This window comes from Cupressus sempervirens, chromosome 3, assembly GCF_028749045.1.
Source record: "Cupressus sempervirens isolate cs-2001-9-10 chromosome 3, ASM2874904v1, whole genome shotgun sequence".
Lineage (NCBI taxonomy): Eukaryota > Viridiplantae > Streptophyta > Pinopsida > Cupressales > Cupressaceae > Cupressus > Cupressus sempervirens.
In genome coordinates, this window is record NC_143120.1 from 928087521 (window position 1) to 928109920 (window position 22400).

Below are 22400 nucleotides of genomic sequence, written 5' to 3' on the forward strand. Positions count from 1 at the left end.
TCTGGAAGGGGAACTTACATCAAAGGACTACATCAACCTTCTAAAACAATAATTGAGAAGAGTATTTTCTTAGCTCAGGATTCAAGTTATTGTATATAAAAAGATTTACTCTTTAATGCTTGATAATTAGCATTATCTTATTAGCTATGCTCCACGGGGACGCGTCCCCTGCCTCTGTACCCTAGTACCCGTACCGGGTACGAAACGGGGACGCGGGTACGGATTTTGGACGTACCCTGCGACGTCCCTTTTTGAGGGGAAAGGGGACGGTCCCCGAAACGCAAAAAAAAATTTCGTAGGAAACTTGGGTACGGATTTCCGTACCGGGGACGGCGTTCCCGTCCCTCGCCCGTACCCTTTTGCCCACGCCGTCCCCTATTTTCCAGCCGGCCATGGGTGAGTTAAAAAGTTAAAAAAAATGGTTTTTAAAAAAAAAAATTTAATCTTTTCTATTCCGCCTAGGGCCCACATGGATGTTAAGTTGTTAACCCTAATGTGTCTTCTTAAATAGTTAAAGTTGGAGCTCATTGCTCATTTGGAGTTGTTTGCAAGTTGGGAAGAGGAAGAGGAAAACATTGAACATTCAACAACAACAAAAGAGGAGTGTGTTTTGGAGGTGGAAGAGAAAGTTTTGCCTTCATTTCTACTTCATTCTAGGTATGTTTTTTATTTTCTTTTTGTTTGATTCAAACTTCATTGTTGTTTGTTGTCATTTTTCATTTTTTTCAATGACATAAAGAGGGCATGTTAATGGAACATTGAAATATTTTTTTTTTCTATAACTTGCAGCAGTATACTATAAATCATTGTAAAATCCAAAGGCAAAAACATGAGCAGCAGTGAGAGTGAGGGAAGTAGTGATAGCATGGAAGTTGCCATGCAAGAAACTCAAGTGTCACAATTACAAAGACCAAGAAAAAGACCTAGGGCAGCCATTGATGAGCCTAATGTAGATGTCCCTATGCCTAATCCATTTGAGTGCCCTTCCAAAGCCTTAAAACAATATGCCAAAGGCCCATTCAACCCTAAGAAACCTCTCCTACAATTTGCCACAAAAGTAGACAAGAATAAGAAGAAAAATTCGGGGGGTAGTAGGGAATGGGAGTGTCATTTATGTAAGAAGCATTATTTTGGGAGCTACACAAGAGTGTATTGCCATCTTTTATGGATAGGTGGGCAAGGGGTGAAAGGTTGCAAAAAAATTACGGAGGAAGAAAAACTTGAGGCCAATAGGTTGTATGTGGAGGGGGAGTTATTGAAATCCGGGGGTCCTATGAGTAGCACACCCACACCCTCATTGACTCCCACTAGCACTGTTAGTAAAGGGAAGGGAAAGGCCAAGACTAAGAGAGATACCAATGTGGCTGATTTATTTAACATACAAGCAAAAGATAGAGCTGAAGAGTCCATTGGCAGATTTCTTGTTGCTCATGGCATACCATACCATGTTTCTCGTTCCTCATTCTATAAACAAATGTGCAAAGATATTTATGCTGCTGGTCCCTCATTTGTACCACCAGGAGAGACTAAATTACGCACCACTATCCTTGACAAAGAGTACTCAAAAGTAAACATTTTGATGGAGGATATGAGGCAAACATGGATGAGTGATGGATGTTCTATTATCATGGATGGTTGGACCGATATCAAACATCGGCCACTCATCAATCTTATTGTCACTAGTACAGCAGGGGCCTATTTTCTTAGAGCCATTGATTGTTCGGGAAAAAAGAAGGATGCATCCTTCCAATTTCAGATTTTGAAGGATGCTATAGAAGAGGTAGGGACTTCAAATGTTGTGCAAGTAGTCACTGATTCAGCCCGTGTGTGTAAATCAGCTGGATTGATAATAGAGAGCACCTATAGACACATTTTTTGGACCCCATGTTGTGTACATGCATTGAATAACACCTTGAAGGACTTTGGGAAAATTGATTGGATAAAGACTATGGTGTTTGAGGCTAGAGACGTGCAAATGTTTATTTGCAATCATCACACATCTCTTGCATTATTTAGGACATTTTCCAAAAAAGAATTCCTCAAGCCTGTGGAGACTCGATATGCTAGCTACTTCATTTTGTTGGAGAGGATGCTTGAGGTCCAAGAGGCCTTACAATCCATGGTGGTCAATGCAGAGTGGAATAGATGGCATGAATCAAGCACCCCAGATGGAAGACTTGTCAAACGAAGAATCCTAGATGAACATTGGTGGACCACAATGAGGTAAGAAACTTAAGAATTGGTGGATATCATAATTGTTATTATTGCTGATTTAATAAAAAAAAAAAATTGATTTAAGCACTTGCTGATTTTTTTAACATATTATGTTTCTCACTTGCAATTTTCTTTCATTTGCAGATACATTTGCTCCTTCATTGACCCTATTGTGCAGGTCATTAGATATGCTGATACTGACTCTCCTAGCCTTGGAGAGATTTATGAGACTTTTGATAGCATGCTTGGGCAGATCAAGCAAGCTGTTAAAGATAAGGAACCTACTTTGGAGTTCTACGAGGAGCATCTTAAGCCCATTGTAATGAAAAGGTGGAACACTATGAACAACCCACTTCATATGGCAGCCTATGCAGTCAATCCAAAATGGTATGCACCAAGGCCTGGGAGAGTGCTTCCATCTAATGATGAGGAGGTGAGTTTAATTTATTAAAGAATTCTGATTTTATAATACATTTTTAAATATTTTATTTTATTTGTAAAGTTTATAAACTCTAAGTTCTCACTTCTTAATTTTTGTTTGTTCAATATAGGTGAAGGACGGCTTCTTCAAGGCCCTTTCAAAAATGTATAGTGCAGAGGATGCTGCAAAAATTCGAGGGCAATGGCTTGACTTTGCCAATCTTCGTGGTCCAACATTTGGTAGACCAGAGGCGAGGACTGATAGAGCTACATTAGCTCAAAAGGACCCGATTGGATGGTGGACATGGCATGGTAGAGATGCACCTGAGCTGAAAGCCCTTGCCACCCGTCTTCTCTCACAGGTTGCGAGTTCCTCTGCTGCAGAGAGGAATTGGTCTACATATAGCTTCATTCAATCGGTCAAGAGGAACAACCTTACCTCTAGACGATCAGAGAAGCTTGTGGCTGTTCATAGTGTATTGCGACTACAGGAGCGACAAAGTCTTGAGTATCGACAGACTCCAGCACTACGTTGGGATGTTAATCCTGAGGATGCATTGCAGATTGATGAGGATAACACACCCCCAGGGCTGCTTGGAGTTCCATTGGATGAGGACCCTCTGCCTACCCCTGCCAGTGATTCAGAGGATGAGATTGATGATGATCTTGATTTAGATAGAGATTTAGATTCCTAGAGGACAGCCATATATTTGGCTTTCTGCTTTTCAGATACTCAGATACATTATTGCTTTTGATTATTATGGAGTTGGACATCTCATTTACACTTCTAGTATTTACTTTCATTGTGTCATTTTGATTTTCATTTCATGCATGATGATGATAGATTGATACTTGGAGCCTTTGGGCATTTTTGCTAATTGTATGCGATATTCGGATATATCATCATATCATATTCTCATTTTGATTCTAATCTTAATAGTTTTCAATTTCCATGTATTCTATGGTGAATGGTTTATCAATGTTATGATTTATCATTGTTATGGTATGCATATCAGAAATATATCTCTAAAGAAGTCTAATTCTCCATATATAAAAAATTTAAAATTCCCTATATTTTATAGCCGTCCCCTGAGGTCCCGTCCCCTAAATTTTGGCTTCGACCCGTACCCGTACCGGAAACACGTTCCCGTCCCCTAAAACGTCCCCGTCCCGGAAACTCCGTGGAGCATAGCTTATTAGTTAATGAAATATACAGTATTATATGCACATTTAATGTAGTTTTATGATTTTGTCCAAGTGTGTGTAAGCCATAATCCTCATATAATGAGAATTATACAACTATTTATTAATTGTTAGGTTTTAGACATTAGAGTAGTTGTATTTTAATTAGATTGTTGATATTGTTAATGAAATTGGTGGTTTGTTTTATTGTATATGTTTCGAATAACTCTATGATTTCCAGATCGAGCTGGCTAGAGTCTTCTATGATAAATTGTTAGGCTTCAGACATTAGAGTAGCATTCTATTATTTTGTTGATATTGTAAATGAAATTGGTGTTTTGTTTTATCATTTATGATTTGGATAACTTTATGATTTCCAGGTCAGGCTGCCTGGAGTCTCCTATAATCGCCATTACATGTAGCTTGAACTTTGTATTGCTGTGAAAAATGTAGTTGTAGACTGGGAGTTCCGAAAAAGAACACTTATTATTTAATGTGGAGGTCTTGAAGATTTTTAGTATTTTCTGAAAATGTCAGTTATATTGCCTATTTTGGGTGTGCAAATACGTTGTAGTGACTCTTCCTTCATATCGGGTTAGAGATTCAGAGGGAGCTTGAGCAGCAAATGGAGAATGCCAAGTTCTTTGCCAGAGGATAAGCAAGCTGGTGAAGCAATGTGGCTTCAAAAGCTCCTTGTTTGGTCAAACATTGGAGCCAGCTACAATTTATTGTGATAATCAAAGTTGTGCAAAACTCACTATCCCAATGTGAGAATGATGCCCTTTCTTAAAAGGAGTCTCAACATCAGCTGCTCTTATAATGTGCTAAAATGCATATTTCTTTAAGATGAAGAAATATGAGGTGAAAGCCCTTGGACAGATGTTGTCCTTGTAATGTATATTTCTCTATGAGAGAGAATTATGAGATGAAAGCTCTTGTAGTGATATTTCTCTGTGAGAGAGAAATATGAGGTCAAATCCTTTGTAATGCATATTTCTCTGAGATGAAAAAAAATGAGGTGAAAGCCCTTGAGAGATGTTGCTATTCCACACAAGGGAGTAGCCACAATGGATGTCATGTTAAGAGATTCCACAACAACATGACGTTGAGTGATTATGTGATGGGCACTTGTGCATACTTCTTTCCACAGGGGTGTAGCCATGGTGGACGTCATGTTGAGAGAAACCACAAGGACATCATATTGAGTGATTTTGTGATGTGAGCTTGTGTATATGTTTTGTTCCTCACATGGGAGTAGCCATGGTGGACGGCATGTTGAGCGATTCCATGACATTATCATCTTGAGAGACTTTGTGATAAAGATATTTTCCACAAATGGGTGTAGCCTTTGTGGGTGTCATGTTGAAGGATTCTGTGACATGGATATCTGGAAAGATATCTCCATAGCTAAGAGGGAGTGTTGGAGGTATACCTTTTAATGATATCTTTAACCCAATTTGAAATATATAAATAATCTATTTTTTATTGAAGTCATTGCAGGGTCCTCAATTGAAGGGTCAAGACAACGAAGGGTCTTCACTTCGTAATGGCATGACAATGGAGGGTCAAGGCAATGTTTTATATTCTTCAAGACGGAATTCGCTAATAGATTTTTTGACACTCTTTGTTGAGTGATTGTATCAAAGGGACATTTCATAGGTATGATGATCCTTGCTTTAATCTTGGCCTAGTTTTGGGCATATTGTAAATAGGCCTACTACTCTTTCATTAATAAAATAATTCTTGTATGGCTGGATTTTTTTCCCTCAAATTGGAGGGTTTCCCCAAGATAAATTGGTGTCTTGAGTTCATTATTTTTGTCTGTTGGCTGTTGTTTATCCTACTTCTAATCATAAACACCAACACATGGTAGCAAATACATTAAATGTTGACAGACTTCACTTGGAAGGGAATTCACTGATTATTGTAAATGTCATAGTTTAGAATCTCGTTCTCTGCTACTTATTGGCAAGGCTAAAAAAAAATTCTTAGCAAATATCAGAAATAAATTGGTAACTTCTTGGAAAAATATCAGGGATTTTTAAAATGCCATAAATTTAATTAAAAATACATTTTTTTGCAAAATTCAATAAGTAGATGCATCTAATGAGTCACTAAATGAGTAAACAAGCCAAACAAGTTAACAAGATATATATAAATGCAATAAGTAACAAAATTGCATCCTCATGTGTGTTGTGAGGTTTTCACATCAACGTCCCCTTACAATTGGGGGGGGGTCCCCTCTTTCATTTTTTGCTTAGGTTGTTGTGGTAGTAGTGGTGTCATAATGTTTTGGCATTGGGCTTGAGTCTCAAGAAAATGGGTTTTTGTTTGGGTTGAAACGGGGATTTGGCTGAGTCTGGGAGATGGAACAAATTGGGAGCAATCCTAAAGAAAGGGCTAAAATTGGCTAACTATAAAACTCATCTTGGGCCACGTGTTTCACTACCCAAATAAAAGTTATCTCAGCTTGGTCAAGACGTGTTTTGCTACCCAAGTAAAAGTTGTCTCGGCCAAGCTACCCAAGTAAAAGTTGTTGCCCCAACTTGGCTGGGACATGTTTCGCTACCCAAGTAAAGGTTGCCCCAGTTTGGCTGGAAAATGTTTCACTACTCAAGTAAAAGTTGTCTCAACTTGGTCAAGACATGTTTCACTACCCAATTAAAAGTTGTCCTAGCTTGGTTGAGACGTGTTTTGCTGCCCAAGTAAAAGTTGTCCTAGCTTGGTTGAGGCATGTTTTGCTACCCAAGTGATAGTTGTCCCTGTTATTTTTTACAAATCACTGCAAATGTACTAAGCATTGCCATGTTTTGGTATGTGTGTTTCAAATGAACATCCTCTTAGATTTATATTGAGAATAGGCCATGAATAGACATGTCCCTTCATGGGACATGTCTATTCATTAATCAGATAAATAATATAATAACAAATTTAATCATATATATATATATATATCTCAAATATAAAGAACACGTATATAATAGGTTTATCCGACTGAAGCTATAAGCATCAACACTCCCTCTTAGCTTAGAAGGATAACCACATAAGAATAAATATTACTTCAACATAATATTACAAATAACAATTTTGAGGATATCTCGTAAGATTTCCACTATTTGATATCGCATTCGATATCAAGAGTATTGGACTCCCAGAATATCAATGATATTCACCAAGTATTCAAAATAAGCTTTGATATCACATCTAATATCAAGATTATTGGCCTCCCAGAATATCAATGATATTCACCAAATACTCAACATAAGGTTTGATATCAAGAGTATTGGCCTTTGCGAATATCAATGATATTTGCCAAATACTCTTTGAGTAATGGCCTCCCATAATGTTGAGATGCAAGACATTCACCATATACTCAATTTGTTTGATCTCATAATACAAGTTATTGTGAGGTCATCACCTTACAATAACTTCTGCAAATACAATTGACATCATTTGGAAGTCATCACTTCCTCATGATGTACACAGGGGGTAGACCCATTAAAATCACATACTCAAGAGGTATATTCATGAATCACAGTCCTCTTGACTACTATAATTTATTTGATCATTGGAGAATCCATCTCAACATGGTTTACTCCCTCTGAATCAATATGATCAAGATCACTAAAGGTTGACTTAATCATAGCCTATATTTTGTCCCTCTCTTTCAAGGTTGTCTCTAATGAAATGGCAGTCTCCCTCTGAATCTCAATCTCCCTCTTTTTCCTACAAGGACATTCTCGAAGGAAAAGATTAAGGCACATGGCTCTTATAGTATATAGAAAAATACAAATAAGATAGAGACTTCATTGATTAAATAAAATAATCAAGGATAATAACAAATTATGTATAATAATATAAGATCATTCCAATGCAATATAGATAAATATCTAATTTAAAGATATACTTTAATCTATATTCACTTATATTTATAAGAGATTGTATTACTATCTTGTTGCACATCAACTAATCCTCTTTTATTTAATAATGTTGAATTATTGAATTAAAGGATATTTTATATATATATGTATTTTATATTTATTAGATATTTAGTCATTTTATCAAAATCAAAACATTATCGCTTTGATTTGACATATATCTCAAAACTATATATACATTTAATATATGTTTAGGCCATGTTATAGTAGTGGTGAGAAAGAAAAAATTCGACTATATAATATACCTCCAACATAGCTTTATTTAAATGTTTGTAATACCTTTTTTTTGTACTCCTTTGATATTTGATGGTCTAGTATAGTTATTAGTGTGTCCAACTTACCCACGTGGCCTATAAGCTTAGTGGTTATTATGGGCCCCGATGACTTTTCAACTCTGTCCTCTTACACTATATTATTGCCTACCACATATAAGGTATGCATTGAGTATTGTGTTCATCTCCTTAGTTTCGTGTGACACGTACTCCCCATAATTCTATTGCTTGGACTTTGTTCCCTTATCCTTCTGATGTTTGTCGATGCCATGTGGAGGATTCTGTCTCCTATTTACTCTTGTCGAGTCAACACGATGTTCAGCTAAACTTCCTCTTCATATACTGATTCCTTCTCTTCGCAAACCGATGCCCATTGTCATACTTTCTTTGTCTAGCAGATGATGTGGTCAGTTCGAAGTGGACCATGGAATACTTAATATGCGACTATCTATCTTTACATATCATACACAGTGGTGGGTCCCTCCTCATGCTGACATGGAAGTAGACTATTCCTAAGGTCACGTTTTTGGCAATATTTGCATAGAAGATCGTACTCCTATCTGACTTTCAGTCCTTGGTATGTGAATTTCAACCAACACGATTCTGACTGTACTTTTCGTCAGTCACCCTTCATACACCAACTGCTTGAGATGTCACCTGCTACAGATCTTGAAGATTGGCATTTGTAACAAATCACACCCCTCTAGTTTTAGAAGATTTCAAGCTTCCTTCAATCCTTGACTAAGTCCTTTGACTCATGCCTCATATAATAGGTTATGAAAAAAATAGTTTTCAATTTACATTTTTATCTCTATGGGTGCCTATGCCCTGTTCAAAGGTCTTTACATGCTTTTTATTTGCCTGATGAAGATGAAACATCTTTCCCTGGGGTCTACATAATTAAAATTTACTGTGCTTATATAGCTATGATGGTTCAAACCAATTGAAGATCACCTTTCCTACCATATGCCTTTCAGGAGTTTTCTAAATGTCAAACATTGGTACATATTCTTATTAAATCTCCCTCTCAAGTCAACACCTATCTATCGGTAATGATCTTTGTATATTCTTTATACTTATAAATGACATTGGTAGATACGAATTCCATTCAATGCTCGATGGAGTCATTGTTTTGTACCTTGTGAGTCTCTGTACATTTGCAATGTGGCCCTGATACTATGTTATTTTGTAGGGATCGCCGCAAATGTACTAAGCACTGCCATGTTTTGGTATGTGTGTTTCAAATGCAACATCCTCTTAGATTTATATTGAGAATAGGCCATGAATAAACATGTCTCTTCATAAGACATGTCTATTCATTAATCAGATAAATAATATAATAACAAATTTAATCATATATATGTAAGCTTATATCTAAAAAATAAAGAACACATATATAATAGGTTTATCCAACTGAAGCTATAAGCATCAACAGTCCCAAATTGGCTGAGACATGTTTCACTACCCAAGTAAAAGTTGTCTCAGCTTGGCTTAGACGTGTTTTACTACCCAAGTAAATGTTGTCTCATCTTGAGCTAGAACTTTATTTTCTACCTATGTTAATGATATCTCATCTTAGGGCAATGATCTTTGAACCTTTGAATGGGAGGTGGAGTCAAAAAGTTTATATCTCATTGTCAGACCGAAGCTACATGCTTTAACAAGATTGATATTCAATGCATTAATTAATTCATCCATTGTAGCATTGAAATTATCCAAATGGCATCGATTTTAATTAATGAAAAATTGAATTAATGAAAAATAAAGTATAAATGGTAATAAATTAAATAATTTCCAATCAAATTTGCATTACCCCATTAATTTATTATTTTTATATTGAAAATTAAATGGAAATTTTGTGAGGATTTTCCAAGTCTTATGGCAATTATTATTTAAATTTTGATAATTATTTACTAGTGGTTTCTTGCCTTGCAAGATAATGAACACATTTCCCAAAGTGATGAGGTGGCATTGTCTACAATGGACTTTCTTCTCATTGCTCCACGTGTCATTGATGCTTATCAAGTTGTTATGGATTTGAATTTTCTCATTAAGGCAATGTAATTTTTTCATTGGCCGACAAGGTGGTACTTAATTGTAATTGGGTGAATATTTAATGCTTGTAGCAAGTGGTTGTGAAACCCTAATTAGGCTTTGTGGGATTTAATTTAGGCCCTTGATTTCAAATCAATATCGGTTGTTCATTGTATTTGAGCTCCCTATATAAGGACTACTCCTCTCATTTGTAAGTGAGGACTTTTGGAGAATTGTTGCTTTTATATAATGTCAATTTTTCTCTACTTTTCATTGGTGTGCCTTGCATGGTGAATTGTTGTGATCAAGTTTGCATTATTGCATGGTGATCCATATCTCCTCACTTAGTTTAGGATTTTGTTTCATGTTGTTAGAAGTAGTTTAGTTGGATGGAAGTCATTATGGATGTTCACTTGAATGACTCAACAAATCTGGGCCACTAGCCTCTTGTTGATGGTAACAGTGCCTTGTGTGGTAAGCCGATGATTGAGCACATTACTTCAATTGATATCCAATCTTTAGTTTGCATCCATTGATGGAATTAGAGAGGGTAGATATTGATGTGAAAACCATCAGATTGTTCCTTAGAAGCTTCCGCTAGGTGAGTGGAGTCATTGGTGAGATTACATCTAGTAGAGTCCAAGTCATCCATGATTCCTTACATTTATGTAGAAGTAGAAGTAGAAATAGAGGTTAGAAGAATAAGTTTAAGTTGACGTGGAGAATTCGAGAGTTGGAACTTATATTTTCATTGCACATTATAGAGCCAAAACTTTAGAAGTGCAAAAGTTGATATCCATTGAATGAATAGTGAAGTCCATTTGTGATAACCAGCAAATCACATTATTTCACTAAGCAAGTATCCACAATAGAAAGAACCTTGAAGTCATTTCATAATCTTACTTTGCAAGCTTAGCATGAGAGATGACCTTATATTAAGCGAGGATTGAGTGTTTAGTGTTTCTCCTCGAAACATTAACTATTTATTCTGTATGTTGTAGTGGAATAGAACTCACATCAACAATGTGGAATGTCAATTAGTCAAAGACTCTGAACTCTAAAGCAAACTACAAACAGCAAATTGTCTTTGTAAGGCCAACTTTTCATTTTTGCAAGTCCAAAGCCAACTTTGATCCCTATCACCAAATCGGTGTGGTAAATGTAAAGAATACAAGCACAAAGTAGTAACTGAAGACTTCTAGGCCCATTCACCTGAGATGCATATGAGATGGAGGAGAATATGATAAAGAATATTTGTAAACTTAATCAAGACATCTAAACTTTTCCACACACCTGACCAACTATAAGATGATGGAGATTGTGCCCATCCATACTATGAACAAGAGAAAGATGAAGATCTTCCGCTAATAATGTTACATCCCAATTTTTGACCTAGCTTGAAATATAGCCATTGAGGTTCGCATGAAATCAATTGGCAGTTTAATTTGTTATAATCTGGCGAAATGGTAAGATAGTTAGTCATTATGATTTCAAGTGAAGATGACATGTTAGTTGATCGTTAATCACGAATTCAAAGAATTGAGATGAAGGTTAACTGTTATGATTATTTATGATTAAATAATTTATAATTTGATTACGAAGAAATTCCTTGCAGGAAGCATGTCGAAGGGGTGGAAGCATTGTTAGAAAAAAATTATGCAGGGCATCACCATCACTAGGCAGATAGGTAGAGGACCTAGCGATTTGAAACAGGATACATCTGTGGAATTGCATGAGTTATTTAAATAAATAATTTAATTAAAATAATTGAGTTAAAATATAAAACGTATCTTAAAGGATTTTAATTTATCTTAAAGGATTTTGATTTATCTTTTGTTATATTGTTTTTAGTAATTATTTATAAACGTACATTTAAATATAAAATGATTTAGCACCATTATCATTTAATAATTTAATAAAGTGATGTATATAAGTACATATAAGATTTTAATAATATTCGAGTTATAATAACATTAGAATTATTATAATATTCGAATTGCAACCTTCCAACTTTATTCTTTTCAATTTAATATTATTTGCTTCTAAATGATAACACTTGGAATAATTAATTGATTTAAACATTTGGCAATTTGGGTTTTAATCTTTCCAACTTCTCTTCTTTATCTTTAAATTTGAATTTTTTGATGTATTCGAATGGTCATCTTGGAATTCAAAGGGCTTTCTTTATAACTGAAGGAAGCCGAAAAGTTTGGCTCATTTTATATTATGGATTCCTTGGTCGATTATTGGCATCCATTCTTTCTCCTTCAGCATTCAACTCATTCGGCCTTTCTTTCTCCTTGGCAATCAGATTCATTACTTGATATCACCAGTGAGGCTGAGCTCTGCTCCAAAGGCACCACCCAGTCACCTCTGTTCAAAATTTATTCTTCCAACTTAAATTGTTTTCCATCTTGCCGCGGGTCTAATAGGAGGGTTGGCAGAATTCTATCAAGTGCAAGCCAATACCAGATTTTGGTCACGAAAGCGATATTAGATGCAACCCGTAACTTTTTATTTTATGCCTTTTTCATGAATATTTTGGATTCAAATTCGTTCCTTAAGCCACCAGTAATAAGGCAATGATTTAAGTAAAAAGATTGTCGTTTTTCTCTTTAAGTTTGTCGTTTTCCTTGAGAAAATACGATAAAGGTTTATGCATAAGTCTGTCGTATTTCTTGTATGACTTCTGACCCATTTATCTGGATATTGAAATTGTTCCTTATGCCATCAGTTCTGGTCGTAGCCCTTCTAAGTATCAGCATGTGATAAGAAGACATTGATTAATGCATAAGTCTTTCGTTTTTATCATTTGCAAGTTAGTCATTTCCATAGAGATAATATGACAATGACTAATGTATAAAGTATGATGTCTTTCTTGTAAGTCTGTTGTATACCTTATAAAGTATGTTGTCTACCTTGAAAAGTCTGCCAATTGCCATTTATGATAATACTGAACTGATTTATAATAAGTCTGATATTTTCTTTCATCTTTATTTATTTCCGAATATGTAGAAATTCTTTGAATCATTTATGTTAAATGGCAAGAAAGTTATAATCCCAGTTGGAAATAAATTTCATCCTATTATAATATAAATAATTGAGAGTAAGATATTGAAACCAGTTCACCAAGGAATTCACCAGGTAAAAATGCCAGTATATGGTGAAAAAGTTGAAGAGTTCTAAGGCAATTATAGTATGATAACATGGCTTGAGGCCTGAACAAGGTGAGAAGGTGTAGAGAACCTGCAAATTTGAGGTTGACATCAGTATTCATAAAATAATACATAAAACATTACTTTAGCTCATGTGTGCTCTACTCATGAAGAATGTTGTCAAGAATGTTGACAATTTGGAGATCTTTAAAGAATATAATCATAGAATGTGAAATGATGGTTGTATAAAATCTTCTTGAATAATTGATAGAGTCTTCAGCTCTAAGAATTCTGAATACCTGGGACTCACCCGGCTGTGAAGCCAAGAAGATGGGTGATGAGGTGTGAGAAAGGATTCATCAATAATATGAACTAGTATCAATTATGACATTTCAATATTTATCATTTAATATGAAATAATTAATTGCTCATGTATAATCCTGTTATTGTGATCTCCTGCTACCAAGTCGTATAGTGAGTTATTTACTAGGAAGCCCAGTAGATGGCAAGATGATCCCTATCTATTCTAGGTAGGGAGGGCCTTTCTTGTTAGAGATTGTGTGGGGATATGTTGTGGTCCGAGGTTGGGTGGTTAATCCCCTGATAATGCTTCACCTATTCTCCAGTTGTCGGACATGCGTCAAACAGAGATAAGCTATGCATTCAATTGTTTATCGGAAATAGGTATTATCATTTTTATTTATGAGGAGGTAAGATTAAATTGAGTTAATTTATTGTTACCGTTATTTACACCTAGATGCAGGATATAGATTCGTGGATTGTTTTTCATTTATATGGATATCAAATATAAGTATATTCTAACCTTGAGTTTCTGTCATAGCTAAGCAATTGGAAGGAAAGGAATCTGAAGCCCTAAATTAAATCCATGGCAGCAGAAGCCCTAATTTGAATCTGTGGTAGCAGAAGCCCTAATTGAATCAGCAGTATTGGAAACCCTATTTGAATCAGTGGTATCGGAAGCCCTAATTGAATCAGTGGTATCAGAAACCCTAAGTGATAAAGTAGTATTAGAAGCCCTAAATGAACCTAAGGTAAACAATGCCCTAATTGATACAGTGGTATGTGATGCCCTAATTTTATATAATGGCATTTACTGATAATCATCAATTGATTTTAGTTTAATAATATTGGATAAAAGTCGTTATGTGATATTGTTATAGAGGTATTTGTGCACTAACCCGGGTGGTTGCAGAAGCATCCCTAGTTGATTTTGATCTCAGTTATCCGAGGTATGTAGCTTTCAATTTCTATAATAATTTCATTTGATGGTACTTCAAGTTTTGAAGTTTTGAAATTTTTGTCTAACTATTTTTTAACGGTAAATCTTATTCACATGAACATGAATGATATAATTGTCTTCCTATAAAACGAAGTAATAACTGTATTCTTTGAATATGTTAAATGTTAATTTAGACCTAGGAAAATGGGATGTTACAAATAAAATGGTCTAGTTTTGAAATACTGAAACTTACAGATTTGACAACATTAATGAGTATACCAATTGGTGGGTAGATCGGAAAATCCACAAACTGATGAAAAAGAATATTGCCTCATTATTTGATGGGCAAGATAGAAGCACATTCTTCCAATGATGATGAAGCAACCCACAGTGCCGAGAAACCTAAAGTATAAAAGAAAAGATAAATCAAAACTTCAGCAAGATCAAGAAGAAATAAGGTTGCAAATGAGAAAAAGAAATCAAACTAGACTCATTCTTCAATTTGCACTTCATCCATAGGAGATTGATTTCATTCCTCCTCCAATTCATGAAAAGAATGCAGAACCTATTGAGTAGGAAGTCCAAGAAGAGAAAACGGTGAGTTCTCGAAGAAATTTGCAACTTCTCAACGATATATCGCCAACTTCTCGACTGAGATTTTGGCACAAAAAACATGTATTTTCTCACCACACCCAACTTCTCGCAAGAAACCAATATCTCTACCACTTATCGACGAGATTTTAAACTATGGGAAATGTCATTAATAAGTGGAGACTAGAGTATGGAACCTGAATAAACATATAAAAAGGGTTATTTCTTTCTTTGCAACTTTTGTAGATTTTCAAGTAACTCATGCTAAGCGTGGAAGGAATGAGGTAGCTGACAATATGTCTAAAATTGGCTTAACCTTGAGAGGGCAAGCAAAAGAGGATTTGACATAAGTATTTTGGGACGACGACAACAGGGATTTGGAGCTCTACCCCTTGAAGTAATCTAAGAATTGCTTAAGGATGGAAGAGTGACATACATTGGGAGGCAAGATTTTGAAGAGGAGAGGGGCCTTCAACAATTTAGTAGGGTCGATTTGGGAGTAGTATGAGTTTTAAACATTTATATCTGCCTAGACTTTAATGAAAGGTATGTTTCATGGGCATGAATTAAATGAATGTGTAATGATATTTGTGAAAGGGAAATTGAAGCAATCCTTATTTGTTGTGTTGCCAAAATCTTCACTGGCAACTGCAAAGTCTGGTCCAGTTCTTGCAAAAGTTTGGTCCTTGTCATATTCTTGCAAAAGTTTGTCCCAAACCTTCAAAGTCCACCCAAATTCTATCAGATGAACCCAACACGAATTTTGTCTTTTTTATGGTGAATTTGCAAATCTGCGGCAGATCCAGCCCAAATTTGGCCAAAAAATGGATTTGGTTTACTTTCGTAAAGTTTCTTTTGATCTATTTTAGTGAATCCAACCCTCATATCCTAAAATAGACAACTAAAAAGTTCAAGATGGTAAAACATATGTCATTTGGACAAGAGCATTAATATTATTAATATATGGTGGTGCATTTTTGTAGCTTTACTATTAGCATAGTGGTGTATGAACTTATTTGCTACTGCATGTATATACATATACATATGCATACACATAGACTTTTTTTTTTAATAAAAAACATGTTTTTGTATGGATGAACCCAAAATGAATTCGAACCCACTCCAAAAAAAAGATTTGAATGAATTTTGAACTTGCATCCAAACCCGAATCCAAACAGGCAACTTAGATTACTTATTGTTGGAGCTGAAGGATTTGATGGTTCCATTATCAAGGTAGACATGTGTGACAAGTGGAGTACTTTGGTACTTGTGACAGAGAAGCATCTAGATCAAGTGAGAGGGGAGCGCGTGACAAGGTGCTGAGATGCTTTAAGAAATACATTTGGCATTTTGGTGGGCACAAAATGGCATTTGGTTTTTCAATAGGGAAGTTTCAAGGATAGGTGCATGGTGATAGAAGCAAACTTTACATTACAAACTACAAAGCAGCAGCAGTGTTTCCTGGGGGAGGTGTCCGATAAAAGAATGAAGAGGATATTCACAGTTGACAATCCCTAATTCTGGCAGAATATCGAGTTGCTACTGGGAGAGGAATTTTTGTTCACGGATCATAAATACAGATCCAATATCAGCATTGCGTCAGCAGTGCTGGCATAGGCCTTGGAAGTTGTCACAAAAGAAAAGGCAGTATGGGTGATGAGGGCTTGCGTGAGACCAGAGTGGACGGATGGTTTAATCCCAATGGTAGCGATGGCCAAACCAGGAAAAGGTTTCAGAGCAGATGACGGGTGGTGGTGAATGGTTGGGGAAAATTTGAAGGACCTTCAGCCATTTCTTGTTTGGAGTGCTACCTCCAGCAAGGAGAGGCAGATCAAAGCGAAGGACAGAAGGGGGCATTGCTGAAGACCATCTGCAAGTGCTAGATGTGGAAAGGAAGAAGAATGGGAGGCCAGGGAAGAAAGGAGGACAAAGAGGTGGTCTACGCTCCTAAAGGCTACTGGATGAATGGACCAACGAGAAAGGCCAGGAAACTGTAAGCCCTGGGATCTTCTAAATTTTCTTGTTTTTATGAATACTGTTAAACTATATTTTGAGTCTGTATATGTTAAAGCCCTGTTTTGATATAGTAAGGGCACTGTATGTAGGGGCGGTAGCTTTGGAATTAGAAGTATTAGTGTGGGAATTGTAATAGGTGTCAATACCAGAATATGATCTGAATTTTGAAGTGGGGGTTACAGGTGATGGGTAGGTAGGGTTTTTAAAAAAATTCAAAACAGTAAGGGCTGTATATCTTTTGTAAAGCTGTTTTTACTTATATCAATAAAAATACCATAATACCAATCAAAAAAATGTTCCTCTTGGTTCACTCAACAAAATCACTGATTGAAAAAATGTGTTTAGGAGGGACATTGCGAGATGAATCTTGTCTGTCTGGCTGAGAGTGAAATAGTGCCATTCCTTCAATTCCAGAGTTAGTTCTCTTTCTAGTGTACTTTGAGCAATACCACCTCACTGATCTCAAATTCCCAAGGTCAGTTGACTTGGAGCGATTTGGAAAAGGAAATACTTATTTTGGTGGAAAATTTAGACAGTTTTCTATAGAAAAGGCAGATTAGTGCCATGTTCAAATAGTCCATCAGTATTCCTGGTGTATATGAATTGAAAAGGCTTAGTTTATTCCTGAGTTTTGTCATGAGCACACAATTCATGGTAAATAAGATTTAAAGTTTTGAACAATATGTATCAGGTATATATAATGAATAAGTCTCGTTACCTTCACAATGGGAGCATCTTACGCCCAAAAGTGGTCATGTCTATGCTGTCTAAAAGATGACCTTTATAACTCCACCCAATTTGACAGGTGGGCCATTCAGCTCAAAATTACCCATCTCACTGTCCCAAATGGACCTCGTTTAAGTTACAAAATATGAGGCAGATCGACTCAAATCCATTTCAGAATTGAGGATTGGCAGAATGAGTGTATGAGACCTTAACACCTGAAGGTTCACGGGCATCCCGCATCAAAGAAAACCAAAAATTAAAAAAGAAACTGCGCTTTGTCTGCTGATGAGAAATGGGGCTCAGTAAAAACAAGCTGGGCTTTATTATTAAATGACTGATGTAATTTCACAATGGGCTTTCTAATTGGATGGCTGATGTAATTCCAAGCTGGGCTGTCTAATTGGGTGACTGATGTAAAACATTAATTGCAATTTCTCAAGGGCTATCAGATCTTATCGATTCCTAATAAATTCAAGCAGTTTCCAAGCAGTTAAGAGCAAAGGAAAGCAAAACTATAAAGAAAGATAACCATATAACCATTTGGAGAAATACTCTTCTGGCAATTGAAGTGCTGCCTCCAGGTGTGCTTATTTTATCCTCTCAAATTCAAGCAGTTTCCAAGCGGTTGAGAACTGAGAAAAGAAAAACTATATAAAAAGATAATCATATAACCATTTGGAGACATTTTGGTCTGGCAATCGAAGAGCCGCCTCCATGTGTGCTTGCAAGGAGAATTTTTGCTGACTGCATATTGATCCACTTAGGTCTGAGTAATCAAGTACTGAAGCAGAGTAATTGTGGTATCAGTAAGTTGAAACAGGTGCAAAGTGTCTACATCTGTTGGGAGCCTAAGCTGCTGAATTTTATTTTTCCAGATTTGTTTATGAGTCCATTGTGACCTGCTGTCATTGCCCGTGAGGCTCAAATAAAACTGAGACAACCCTTTGTGTTGAAACATTATCTCATTTGTTACTTAATTGAAATCTGAAAGGTTTTGAAATCTCCACTATTTTGTTAGATATTAAGTTATTAACCTTTCTTCACCTATTTCTTAGTACCCTTTACATTGGTTCTTCTTAGCCCTTCGGGTAGTTTTTTGGTTTTTTCTAACCCTCTTTTCTAATTCCTATGATCCCCCCCCTGCCTCTATTTAATCTCATAAGTCTGCAGCTATTGTATATTTCAGCTTTCTAACTGTTTCTCTCACTCTGATGATGGATGACCGAGTCTGTTTGATGAGATCATGAAACTTACACAAAGTTTAATCAGAAGTAAAAAACCTAACATTATGGATGTGTAAATTACATGGCTATAATTGAAATCTGAAAGGTATGATAACATTGTGCATATCCTTCTCCTTGAATTGTTTTAAAAGTTTCTGTTGTGTAATTATGTTTGTTTTATGCTACCTGCAATCTGTTGGATTTAGCTGACCCATTCAAGCTACTGAGCCAATACTATATTATGGTTTGCAGGAAAATAGTATTTTCTTGTGTCAGTTTATCGATGAATCAATTCTTAAGAAACTGCACGTTAGAAGAACCCAGACACTAAATTTCTCAGATGACAGATGCTACGATTTTTTTCAGCATCTTCTTAGTGGATATCCTGAGAAGCTTGAAACTCCACAAAAAAAGGTAACCCTATCTTCTCCGGTTACAGAGGAAAAACTTAAGGCTCTAAATTTTAACAAACATTTAAAAAATTATAAATGCGTATTTCTGTCCAATGAATTCCCAGAATCTACGGTAACATTAGCCGATATATTCCAGAGCAGGTATAAGGTAGCTGAAATAAAATATCTAAGTTGCAGTAATTTTAAAATGGGTGTTCAACATTTAAAATCTGTGCACTGGAATACAAGTTTTTTTTTCCAATTGCACAAGCAAATCTCTAAGGTGCAGTAATTTTAAAATGGGTGTTCGAATTTTTATATTCTCACTGCTGGAATACAGTTTTTTTCCAGTTAAACACCCAAGTCTGGCTGTTCCTGAATAACAAGAAATCCAGCGAATATAAATGGAAAGAAAAAAGGTTTAAATGAGCTCACCTGTTATAAAAGTTGGTTGATAGATCAACGAAAGTCTGATGCCCAAGCTTTTGGTATAAATTGGTATCATCTATGGCAAATGCATCTTCTGCAGCTACCCCACTCCATTCCAAAGCTTTCTGCTGCAGCGACTGCATTCCCGTTAAATCCAATTCACTGTGATACTCAACGGACTAATGATGTGTCCCGGGATGAAATGGTTTTCGGATCACTTACGCTAAGAATCCTTGTGCTAAGAATACTGAGTTTTCGGAACAATGATTGATTTTATTGTGATGGCATTGGTTGTGCAATCTTATGGTTGGAAATTTTATGGAATAAATTCAAACTTTTAGTGGCGTGCTGGACACCCCTTCCGTTCAGTCGACGTTCTGTTCGTTGCAAAATTGATTCTGTGGCGATTGCTCATTCGTCATCTGACTATAGTTTAAAAAGGATCCGACTCTTTCCTGCAGTCGCAAAATATGGGTGGAGCTTAAACAGGGGGCGCCTGGTGGTTTTTCCTTTTCTTTTTTTTATTTAAAATTAATTGAATTGGTTGTGATATTTTTTAATTGAATGCGTTGTGGTTGTTTTCTTTTTATTAATTGAATAGTGTTGGGGTTTTTATTAGTCCCTGTCAAGGGAGGAATACTTATGCATTTATGTCAATGCAAATACGACATTAACACTAACCAATCAATTTAAAGAATTTAAAAGATTATATGAGATTGCAAATGTTTATATCTTTTTTCTAATTTTTTATTATTTTATAAATCACACTTTTCATCTATTCAATTGATTCATATTTTGGTGGGGGAGAAAATTAATTTTCTTCAACAAAAAATACAAATATTTTCTAACAACTTCATCTTGCATTAATGAATGTATTAATTACAACTTTATTTTTTACACATTTGTGACAAATTGATAAGATTTTATTTTTTCAATCATTTTATCTTCCACCTCACACAACATGTCTAATCAATATTAATTATCACAATCTATTAAATATTTTTAATTTCTTATTTTAAATATATTTATTATTAGTTTATATTGATGTTTATTTTTTACTATTTGATATAACTTGCTCTTAAAACTTCATGTAATGCATAAGTTCAAATTATACCTCTATATATATATATAACACACTAATAAATATGTCTTCTTAATATAATTTCAATATGTTATATCTTTGTATTTGAATTTCTAATTTTTTTAAAACTTGGCTTTTTAAATAAAAATAGTTAAATTATTACTATTATTTTACTTTTATAAAAATAAATTAAACAATTTTTTTTTTCTTATAGAAATACGAGTTTTAATATAAAAATTAAATTCTTAGTTCCATTAATTAAAATATAATATTTTTTAATTTTTTATTATAACCATGATTTTATTCTGACTATTTGTTTTATTAAGAAAAATAATTATATTTAATTCTCTCTCTCACACACACACAACTTATGTTGGTATCACTCTATCTTACTATTTTATCTCTCTTCCTCATCCTCCTCTATATTATCTATCTTTTTTTTTCCTCTGCATATATGTTTATGTTGTTATTGTTGTATACTACTATTTATCTCTATCCTAGTTTTTGTCCAGTGCTAATGATTAAAAATATGAGCCATCCTATCAAATCACAAGCACATTTCTAGGACGAGAACTTAACAACAAAATATGAGCCATCCTATCAAATTGCAAGCGCATTTCTAGGATGAGAATTTAATAGCAAAATATGAGCAATCCTATCATATCACAAGTGCATTTCTAGGCAAAAATTAATGCATTCACAATGCTAATTTAGATGCTCGCTCATCTACACCTCTACAACCATTATGCATTAGGCAGGAACTATGACGGCATTGCGTCTCTTGTTTTTTGTGTATTTGTTTACTTCCAAGTTCCAACTTTTTCGCCACATAAACACAATTACTATTATTAAAAAAAACACCCAATAATTATAATATTTTTATTAATAAAAGTGTTAAAAAAATTCATAAATTTGTTTTGTTTAGGTAAAGGTACATTTTGATCTTTGTGCATAAAAGTGCACCAATACTTGTTTTAGCCAACTTTGTACATTCATGGAGTTTAATTATCACTTCAATTTTGACAATTTTTTGGGCATATTTTTGAATGTCATTCAGCTTAAAAAATATTGTTGGTCTTTTAGATATTAACAATGATCCTTGTATAGATCATTAAGGGTTGAAGGGTCAAAAAGTGGCGCCCAAAATATCATCCATTTTGCACCATTAATTGCTCAAAAAATAACCAAAAAACATCATGAATCCCCTAATTACCAAATATAAAACCATCTAATTAATAACTAAATAGCATGTAGATTTGCTCATGGTTACCACTTTACCATTAAGAAAGGGCTTCATTAAAATCATTCAACATGTGTTAAAATTGATTTTGCAACCCATCGATATGAAAATGCACCCCATGTAAACCACTTCACCACCCTACGCAACCCAATGAGAGTCATGTCACATGGTCATGTCGCCAATCATTATAGGACCAATTACTACATTGTCAAGAGCCCTAAAGTGATTACATCTTCATTGTTTTGGG

The 22400-nt window shown here is 35.1% G+C and overlaps 2 protein-coding genes across 2 annotated transcripts in view; one reads left to right on the plus strand and one right to left on the minus strand.

Annotated features, from left to right (window-relative positions):
* GLB3 (hemoglobin 3) overlaps positions 1-20289 on the minus strand; it is a 63428-nt gene extending 43139 nt beyond the window's left edge. The window contains exon 1 of the mRNA XM_089822506.1: positions 19839-20289. Within this exon, the coding sequence (XP_089678632.1) occupies positions 19839-19975 (137 nt within the window). The 5' untranslated portion in view covers positions 19976-20289. The remainder of the gene's footprint in view (positions 1-19838) is intronic.
* LOC149569786 (uncharacterized) lies at positions 151-3445 on the plus strand. Its single transcript, XM_089822504.1, has 4 exons — positions 151-657; positions 790-2223; positions 2359-2647; positions 2766-3445. Exons 2-4 carry the CDS (start codon positions 830-832, stop codon positions 3327-3329), a joined length of 2247 nt encoding a protein of 748 aa, XP_089678630.1. The 5' UTR covers positions 151-657; positions 790-829; the 3' UTR covers positions 3330-3445.
* Positions 20290-22400: the final 2111 nt, after the last annotated feature.

What these genes read in the sequence shown, in the direction of transcription:
- LOC149569786 (XM_089822504.1), top strand. Translation starts at nt 830, where the DNA reads ATGAGCAGCAGTGAGAGTGAGGGAAGTAGTGATAGCATGGAAGTTGCC. An exon ending in CATTGGTGGACCACAATGAG is followed by an intron (nt 2,224 to 2,358) that starts GTAAGAAACTTA and finishes TTTCATTTGCAG; the next exon opens with ATACATTTGCTCCTTCATTG. An exon ending in TTCCATCTAATGATGAGGAG is followed by an intron (nt 2,648 to 2,765) that starts GTGAGTTTAATT and finishes TGTTCAATATAG; the next exon opens with GTGAAGGACGGCTTCTTCAA.